The sequence below is a fragment of the Pantherophis guttatus genome, chromosome 9 (genome assembly GCF_059756535.1).
Source record: "Pantherophis guttatus breed Tessera chromosome 9, ASM5975653v1, whole genome shotgun sequence".
Taxonomy (NCBI): domain Eukaryota; kingdom Metazoa; phylum Chordata; class Lepidosauria; order Squamata; family Colubridae; genus Pantherophis; species Pantherophis guttatus.
The window spans coordinates 27,114,525-27,123,659 of record NC_142071.1 but is presented as its reverse complement, the minus strand read 5'-3'; the positions used below and the strand labels follow the sequence as shown (position 1 = coordinate 27,123,659).

General features: G+C 45.5%; 1 protein-coding gene across 6 annotated transcripts in view; it reads left to right on the top strand.

Moving 5' to 3' along the window:
* Nucleotides 1–3,334: 3,334 nt before the first annotated feature.
* The window catches only part of GRAMD1B (GRAM domain containing 1B), a 213,299-nt gene continuing 207,498 nt past the window's right edge, over nt 3,335–9,135 (top strand). For all 6 annotated transcript variants that reach the window (XM_087875685.1, XM_087875678.1, XM_087875679.1 and 3 more), the window contains exon 1: nt 3,335–3,749. In XM_087875685.1, the coding sequence (XP_087731811.1) occupies nt 3,724–3,749 (26 nt within the window). In that variant the 5' untranslated portion in view covers nt 3,335–3,723. The remainder of the gene's footprint in view (nt 3,750–9,135) is intronic.

Here is a 9,135-nt window from a genome sequence, read left to right as displayed (position 1 = left end):
GGAATTTAGACCTAAGGTTCTCCTGACCAAATATTACGATTCTTTCCTCCATCTCAGTATAATGCCGATCAACCTTTAGTGCATATTTGATCATTGCAGCAAGGTGCTGTTCCCAATTCTCGTTGTAAGTAGAGGACTATCTCTCGAGGTCGTTATGTTTTTTGGAATATTTTTTTTCCAATGCAATAATGCCCAGTTTTAACCCTCTGCCCCCAGCTATATCCCTGGAGCCTTGATTCTATTTTTTTCCTTCTTGCTTATCGGGTTACTGTTGGCTTCGGGAAGAAAACGCTACCGAAGAAACATAAACAGATTTATCCTACCAAGGTGGCTATAAAAGTCTCTGGATCCGCAACCGCTGAAAAAATGGGCATGTTTCGTGTAAGTTATATTTATAACTGTGCAAGAAAAGGCTATCTATTTTCTCAAAGCCTGGCACTCCATCGGATGCCAATCACTACCCAGACAGAGAAACAAGATGCTATTTTTTATTATTATTTTTTTGTAGTTGTACATTTGTCTGGAACAGAAAGAATACCACGTTCCCTGTTGAATTAGACCTCACGCACTTAAAAGTCAGAAATCTAGTGCCATTTAGCCGAAAGTGAGTAATTGCATCGTGGCCCACGTCTCAGCTAACCTGCGTGGGAGGTGATCCTAATAGGATAGGAAAACGTAGCTCGTTTTGTTCCCTTCTCAAGAGAAAAACGGCATAAAAATATTGAAATAAATGGGTTATTAGATTCGCGCTGCTTCCTTTGCTTCCCTCCAGGTATCAGGCAAGAACCTCCATTCTTCTGGAATAAATTCAGAGCATCTGCTGTTTAATTCAGAAGAAATGAGGCTGTGTTTTCTGGTCTTTTTTTCCCCAGAACAATTGGGGAATGCATGATGGACCATGTGGGCAAGACTTTGTCTGAAATGATGTACGGTTTCCTGCCAGAGCAGGAGGTTGACTATCTCCAAAGCTCTCATATGAGCCAGCAGTGTGTGGTGGCAGCCAAAAAAGCCAATGCAATCCTAAATGGCATTAACAAAGGTTTCACGCGGAAAATCCAAACAAGCCAGATTTTTTTTGGGGGGGGGTGTCACATCCCTAAACTCTACATCTGTACTCAAATTGTTTTGCTTTATACAGGTCGCCCTCGGGAAGTGAGGGGAGCCGAATGTCAACTTGCAAAGCTTTCAAGTTGCCATGAGCAGGAGGGAGGGAGGAACTGATAGAGCTGATTGAATTCCCTAACCGAAGTGCATTCCATACATTCTTCCTGACCGCAATCAGAAGGAGGGTGTTGGGTTTCACAGCCAGCCAAAGTGGTTAATTGGAGAATGTGATTTATGACATGGCCAGGAAGGAGGGGAGAGACAGGGTCATAGGGGAACGTAAATCTACGTGGGATTAGTTCTAACTGCGTCCGAATATTGCCGAAATGGTGCTCCTAATAAATGACTGTATTTCTTTTGAAATTCGGCTCGTGGCTCATGAATTAATTAGGGCATCTTTCGGAAACTTCACAACGCTCTGTGCATGCACAGAAGTGGCACGGGTGGGCGTGAACCGGTAGCAAAGGTTAGTGTAATCCACCACTGCTTCTTGGCCAAAGAATCTGTTCCGATTGTGGTGTTGTGCTAACACCCCCTCCTGTCATAAGTCAGGTCGGACGTCTCTCTCTCTCTCTCTCTCTCTCTCTCTCTCTCTCTCCCCTCCCCTCCCCTCCCCGCCTCCCTTGTGCTTCCTCCATCCTCCTCTCTTGGAGAGGCGGATGGAAGTTTGGCTTCCCTAGCCTGCATCTTTCTAAGAATAGCTTCCCACTCAAACCTTATCAGGCGCGTTCCTTCGTTGGTTCCAGGGAGATGCCGGGTTTCAAAATCACAACATCCACTTTACATCTCCCCTCCCTGCCCCCCCCCCCATGGTTTTGTTTCCTCAGATCGGGTTACTTAAAAGCCCCTGGCATCCTTGGAGGACAAGCCATTTAGGGAGATGGATTGAAAGTTGATCTCCAGAGGTTGGGAAGACGCAGGCACCCCCCACGCCCAGGCACACACACACACACACACCTCTCTCTCTCTCTCTCCCTTCCTCTCCCTCTCCCTCTCTTTCCCTCTCCCTCTCCCCCCTCTCTCCCCCTCTCTATTTCTCTCTCTCCCTTTCTGCCCCCTCTCTCCTTCCTCTCTTCCTTTCCCAGTCTCTCCCACTCCTTCTCCCTCTTCTCCCTCTTCCTCTCTCTCTCTCTCCCCCTCTTTCTCTCCCCCTCTCCCCTCCTCTCCCTCTCCCCCCTCTCCCCATCTCTATTTCTTTCTCTCCCTCTCTCCCACTCCTTCTCCCTCTCCCTCCTCTCTCCCTCTCCCCTCCTCTCCCTCTCCCCCCTCTCTCCCCCTCTCTATTTCTCTCTCTCCCTTTCTGCCCCCTCTCTCCTTCCTCTCTTCCTTTCCCAGTCTCTCCCACTCCTTCTCCCTCTTCTCCCTCTTCCTCTCTCTCTCTCTCCCCCTCTTTCTCTCCCCCTCTCCCCTCCTCTCCCTCTCCCCCCTCTCCCCATCTCTATTTCTTTCTCTCCCTCTCTCCCACTCCTTCTCCCTCTCCCTCCTCTCTCCCTCTCCCCTCCTCTCCCTCTCCCCTCTCTCTCCCCCTCTCTATTTCTCTCTCTCCCTTTCTGCCCCCTCTCTCCTTCCTCTCTTCCTTTCCCAGTCTCTCCCACTCCTTCTCCCTCTTCTCCCTCTTCCTCTCTCTCTCTCTCCCCCTCTTTCTCTCCCCCTCTCCCCTCCTCTCCCTCTCCCCCCTCTCCCCATCTCTATTTCTTTCTCTCCCTCTCTCCCACTCCTTCTCCCTCTCCCTCCTCTCTCCCTCTCCCCTCCTCTCCCTCTCCCCTCTCTCTCCCCCTCTCTATTTCTCTCTCTCCCTTTCTGCCCCCTCTCTCCTTCCTCTCTTCCTTTCCCAGTCTCTCCCACTCCTTCTCCCTCTTCTCCCTCTTCCTCTCTCTCTCTCTCCCCCTCTTTCTCTCCCCCTCTCCCCTCCTCTCCCTCTCCCCCCTCTCCCCATCTCTATTTCTTTCTCTCCCTCTCTCCCACTCCTTCTCCCTCTCCCTCCTCTCTCCCTCTCCCCTCCTCTCCCTCTCCCCTCTCTCTCCCCATCTCTATTTCTCTCTCTCCCTCTCTCCCACTCCTTCTCCCTCTTCTCCCTCTCTCTCCCCTCCTCTTCCCCCTCTCTATTTCTCTCTTTCCCCCTCTCTCCCCCTCTCCCTCTCTCCCACTCCTTCTCCCTCTCTCTCCCTCTCTCCCCCTCTCCCTCCCTCTCCCCCTCTCCCTTCCTCTCTCCCTCTCTCCTTCCTCTCTCTCTCCCTTTCTCTCTCTCCCTCTCTCTCTATCACACACACACACACACACAGTGGCTAGAAGGGAGGAGGCAAGCTGCACTGCCTTGCTTCCCACAGTCAGCCGAGGGTTAATCCAAGCTTCTACGCGTGAAGGTTTTTCTTGGCTGTGAAAGGTAGATCTCTGCTTGGATGTTAAGCGATCCCTTCTCTCTCCCAAGCACCAGCGGCTTTAGCGGATTCCTTTCAGGATTGTTTACGGACTGCAAACTCTCTACCCTCCAGGGATCTCTTTGTTCCTGCCCAGATGGGAATCCTCTCCTCTCTGCCTGGGATTTAACTCCAGGGAGGAGGAGGAGGATCCTGCTGGGAAGTGTTTCCATTGTTGGATCTCCCCACTTTGCCTGGATTTATGAGTGCCTTTCTCAGCCGCTCCAGGTAAGTCGGGGCAGCCGGATGAGAAGCTTACGGGGTAGCATCCCCAAGTCCCAATTTGCCAACCTGGTGGGAAACATCTCTGAATCTTAGTGGGCGTTTTCCAACCGAAGCAGGTAGAATCGGTTTATCCTTCTCGCCCAGGTCTGCGAAACCAGGAACTGTTAGTCCTCACTTTACAACGACAACAGAGCCCCAAAGTTCCAGGGTTAAATGAGTTCCGTCCCATTTTATCACCTCCTTTTTTTTTTTTGGCCCACCGTTGTTAAGCGAATCGCCGCCATGGTTAAGCGAGTCGTGCGGTCGTTAAGCGAATTTGGCTTCTCCCATTGGTTGCCGGAAGCCTGCTGGGAAGGTTACCAATAGAGATTACGTGACCCCCCCAACCCCCCCCAGCCCCCCCCACCAGGACAGTGCAACGGTCAGGAATACGTGCCACCTGCGGAACCTTTGAATTTTGATCCTGAAGCCATGGGGATACTGCAACGGTCATAAGTGTGAACCCTGGTCACAAGTCCCTTTTTCCCCCAGTGCTGTTGATTGGTCCCTAAATGAATGATTGTAAATCAAGGATTATCTTCTGGTTGCTTTGTTTTTAACCTTTCGGGGGGGGGAGAGAGATGTAGGGATACAACTTGAATTAATAAATGATGTTGATAAGTGTTGATGACGTGGTTTGAAAGGAACAGCGAAGCTATGAACCTGGGCTCACGGCAAAGATTGGGTGGAAGGAAGTGGACTCCGATGCAGGGCGCAGGCGGTAGCTGTGTAGCAAACAGGCCATGTCAAAAAAAGAAAGTTTGCGCCTAAAAGTCTCACAGGGCAAACATTTTCGTCTTTGATGTTATCTGAGTGTGGCAGGACATTTCCTCCCACTAATGTCCTGACTTGAGAAACCAAGCTTTCCATGCCTTAATTTGAGATATAAACATGCACAGAGAGAGAGAAAGTGAGAGAGAGAAAAAGAGAGAGAGAAAGAAAGAGAGAAAGAGAGAGAAAGAGAGTGAAAGAGAGAGAGAAAGAGAGAGAAAATGAGAAAGAAAGAAAGAGAAAGAAAGAAAGAGAGAGAGAGAGAGAGAAAGAGACAAAAAGAGAGTGAAAGAGAGAGAGAAAGAGAGAAAATGAGAGAGAAAGAAAGAGAAAGAGAGAGAAAGAGAGAAAGTGAGAGAAAAGAAAGTGTGAGAGAGAAAATGAGAAAGAGAAAGAGAGAAAAAGAGAGAGAAAGAGAGAAAAAGAGAGAGAAAGAGACAAAGAGAGAGAGAGAGAAAGTGAGAGATAGAGAGAAAAAGAGAGAGAGAAGAGAGAAAAACAAAAAGAGAAAGAGAGAAAGAGAGAGAAAATGAGAGAGTGAGAGAGAAAGAGAAAGAGAGAAAGAGAGAGAGAAAGAAAGAAGAGAGAAAGAAAAAGAGAGAGAAGAGAAAGAAAGTGAGAGAGAAAGTGAGGGAAGAAAGTGAGAGAAAAAGAGAAAGAGAAAGAGAGAGAGAGAGAGAGAGAGAAAGTGAGAGAAGAAAGTGAGAGAAAAGGAGAAAGAGAAAGAGAGAAAGAGAAAGAGAGAGAGAAAGAAAGAGAAAGAGAGAGAGAGAAAGTGAGAGAAAAAGAGAAAGCAAAAGAGAGAGAGAGAAAGAGAGAAAGAGAGAAAAAGAGATAGAGAAAGCGACAAAAAGAGAGAGAAAGAGAGAGAGAAAGTGAGAGAGGAAAGTAAGAGAAAAAGAGAAAGAGAAAGAGAGAAAGAGAAAGAGAGCGAGAAAGAAAGAGAAAGAGAGAGAGAGAAAGTGAGAGAAAAAGAGAAAGCAAAAGAGAGAGAGAAAAAGAGAAAGAGAGAAAAAGAGATAGAGAAAGTGACAAAAAGAGAGAGAAAGAGAGAGAGAAAGTGAGAGAGAGAGAAAAAGAGAAAGAAAGAAAGAAAGAGAGAGAGAGAGAAAGACAGAGAGATAGAGAGAGCATTGCTGGTGGAGTTCCTGTTTTCTGCTTATGCAGGCGCTGGTTGCTTTCGAATTATTAGAATAAGATATGCTACTATTGGCAGTCCTCAACCTACGACCACAATTGAGCCCGAAATTTCTATTGCTAAGCGAAGCATTTCTGAAGTGCGTTCTGTCCCATTTTATGACTTTTCTTGCCACCATTGTTAAGCGAATCACCGCAATTGGTAAATTAGTCACACGGGTTATTAAGTGACTCTGGCTTCCTGGTGGACTTTGCTGGTCGCGAAAGGGAATCACGTGACCTCTGGACACTGCGACCGTCATAAATATGAGCCAGTGGCCAAACGACCAAATTTTGCTCACATGACCGTGGGGTGATGCGGCGATGGGTCATAAGTGTGAAAAACGGTCATAGGTCATTTTTTCAGTTCCGTTGTAACTTCGAACAGTCACTAAACGGAAAATTGTAAGGTCTACCTGCACATCAAAATTAAGAACAGTGCGATCGTGTCATCCCATGAAAAGACAGCTCATTGTTTCCTCTCCTACATTCTTCTTCACATATTGTCTCACCCAAGACTGTCCTGTTGTGTCTTTGTCCCTGCTATACAACCTTCTTCCAATCATCATCACCTTTTAACGACCCCATCATCCCTGGCGGGGTGGAGTCCGGGCAACTGAATGGAGCTAGCAGAGTGTTTTACTGGCCGGATGCTCTTCCTGTTGCCAAGGCGGAGTTTTGTTCGGCAGATATATTCTCTTTTTTTTAAAAGTTTTTTTTTAATTTTTTTTTAGACACACAGACAGACACACATACAATATTTTTTTTTCTGAACAGAGTATTGGCCGGTTCACAAATTTAAACAATTTTTAGTCATTTCAACACAGTTTATATATTCCCTTTTTGCCATAGTATTTATTCTCTCTATTTTTCTTTTTTTCCTTTTTTTAAAAAAATCAATATTACCCATTCATCCTATCTCTAATCTTAACCAAATTCCATTTTTCCCTTCCTCTCTGTCTTAAACCCCTTAAATTTAAAATCTCATTGAACATAATTCCTAATATTACCATCATTCATTTCATATCAAAATAATAAACCAAAACATTTTATACCATTACATTTCCTTAGGTTTTATTCCAGATAATACACTCCAACATCTTAATAAAAATCAGTTAATTATATAGCAGGGTTTTTTCCCCTCTTTATATAATAATAATAATAATAATAATAATAATAATAATAATAATAATAATAATAATAACAGCTTACATCCTCCGACGATACCTTAACAGTTCCTAGGTCCTTGGTTAGGACTCGAGCTGCTGAGCTATTAACCAGCCTCAAAGGCTGTGAATCTCACTAAAGATTAACCAATAAATAATAATAATAATAATAATAATAATAATAATAATAATAATAATAATAATAATAAAATCGGCAGATATAAGAATAAGAATAATTTTATTTCTATACTGCCCTTCTCCCGAAGGACTCAGGACGGTGTACAGCCTATTAAAAGCACAAAACAAACATCAATTAAAATAATTTAAAATTGACATATATTCTCATTGTGCCCGGAGAGAGAAATATCTGCCTCTACCTAGGATCGAACTCAAGGCCTCCTGATTGTGAGGCGAGAGCTCCACCACTGCACCCGCTCTCGTACAATCTCCTTGAATGCCCACCCCAAATTTAGTTGCAACGCCCCCCCCCCCCGATTCTCTTCCCACACTCTCCTGACCTCCGCTTTATCGAAACCCCCCACGAGGTTTCCATTAAGATGATGAATCATTGGAGATAAAAGAGAAAGGAAATTCTGAGGGTTTCAAACATCAACCTGTTGCACCCTACAGGAGGCATCGCCGTTTCCTGAGAAGGCAACCGTTAGAAATTCTCTTGCATGTATAAAGCCTTTTTTTTTTTTTTTGGATTCTATTAAAAGCTTCGGAGGGCCAAAAAAAAAAAAAAAACGACGAGAAACACGTCCATTTTAGATGACCTTCCGCAGAGTTGGGACTTCAGTTTGGGGGAAAAAAAAGTCAAAAAGTTATCTGCAAGCTTTATTTGTCATAGAATAGAACAGAGATGGCTAACCTTTTTGCCATCGCGTGCCGGGAAGGGAGTGGGTGGGGGGAGGTTCGCGCGCGAGCGTGCCCACACCCATAATTTTATGCACCCCGCCCCGTGTATGTGTGCGCGACCGCCCCCCTCTCCCCTGCTCCTGGCACGCGATGTCCCGGTAGGCCCGTTTTTTTTTTGTCTCACCTGGCTCCAGATCCTCTCTATGCATCTGGGGAGGGTGAAAACAGCCTTCCCCACCCCACCCCCAGGCCCTCCGGAGGCAGGAAACAGCCTGTTTCCTTACTTCTGGTGGGCCCAGAAAGCCCAAAAATTAGCTGGCTGATGCGTGTATGCACGCCATAGCTAAGCTGGCATGCCAGGTGACATTGCTCCACGTGCCACCTGTGGCATGGGTGCCATAGGTTCTCCATCACAGGAATAGAATAACAGAGTTGGCAGGGATATTGGAGGTCTTCTAGTCCAACCCCTTGCTTAGGCAGGAAACCCTACACCATTTCAGGCAAATGGTTGCCCAACCTCTTCTTAAAAACTTCCAGGGTTGGAGCATTAACAACTTCTGGAGGCAAGTTGTTCCACTGGTTAATTGTTCTCACTGTCAGGAAATTTCTCCTTAGTTCTAAGTTGCTTCTCTCCTTGGTTAGTTTCCACCCATTGCTTCTTGTCCTACCCTCAGGTGCTTTGGAGAATAAGCTGACCCCCTCTTCTCTGTGGCAGCCCCTGAGATATTGGAAGACTGCTATCATTTATTTTATTTTATTTTATTTTATTTTTATTTTTTATTTTTTTATTTTATTTCGAATTCGTATACCGCCCTTCTCCCTGAGGACTCAGGGCGGTGAACAGCCAAGTAAAAACATCAAATACAAATATTAAAATACAGTTAAAATATACATATATAAATTTGGCCCCATTAATTAAAAACAATAAACAAAACACTTAAAAACACTTAAAAAAAAATTAAACTAGACATACCCAGTTCCTGCAACCGTTCTTCATATGTTTTAGCCTCCAGTCCCCTATTCATCTTTGTTGCTCTTCTCTGTTACTCTTTCTAGAGTCTCCACATCTTTTTTACATCAGTTTCCTAAGTAGAACCTTGAATGAAGATAGTAAGGTCCTAAACGTGAGCCTACGGTAGTAAAAGCCACACTGATTTCAGCGACGGCTCTTGCTAATCACTCAGCCTTTTCTTATCACCTGTGTGTAGGGATCTTCTGAATATATACCGTTTTTTGACTCCGTGTTCCCTGACTCTGGTCTTGAGCCCCTCAAACCTGGATGGAGTCTTACTTGAGGTCTCCTTGGTGGTCTCTGAGCTTGGTTGTTTCCTTGCAGGCGTTTCATTAACATCGTGAGCGCTCATGATGCTCCCTGGTGT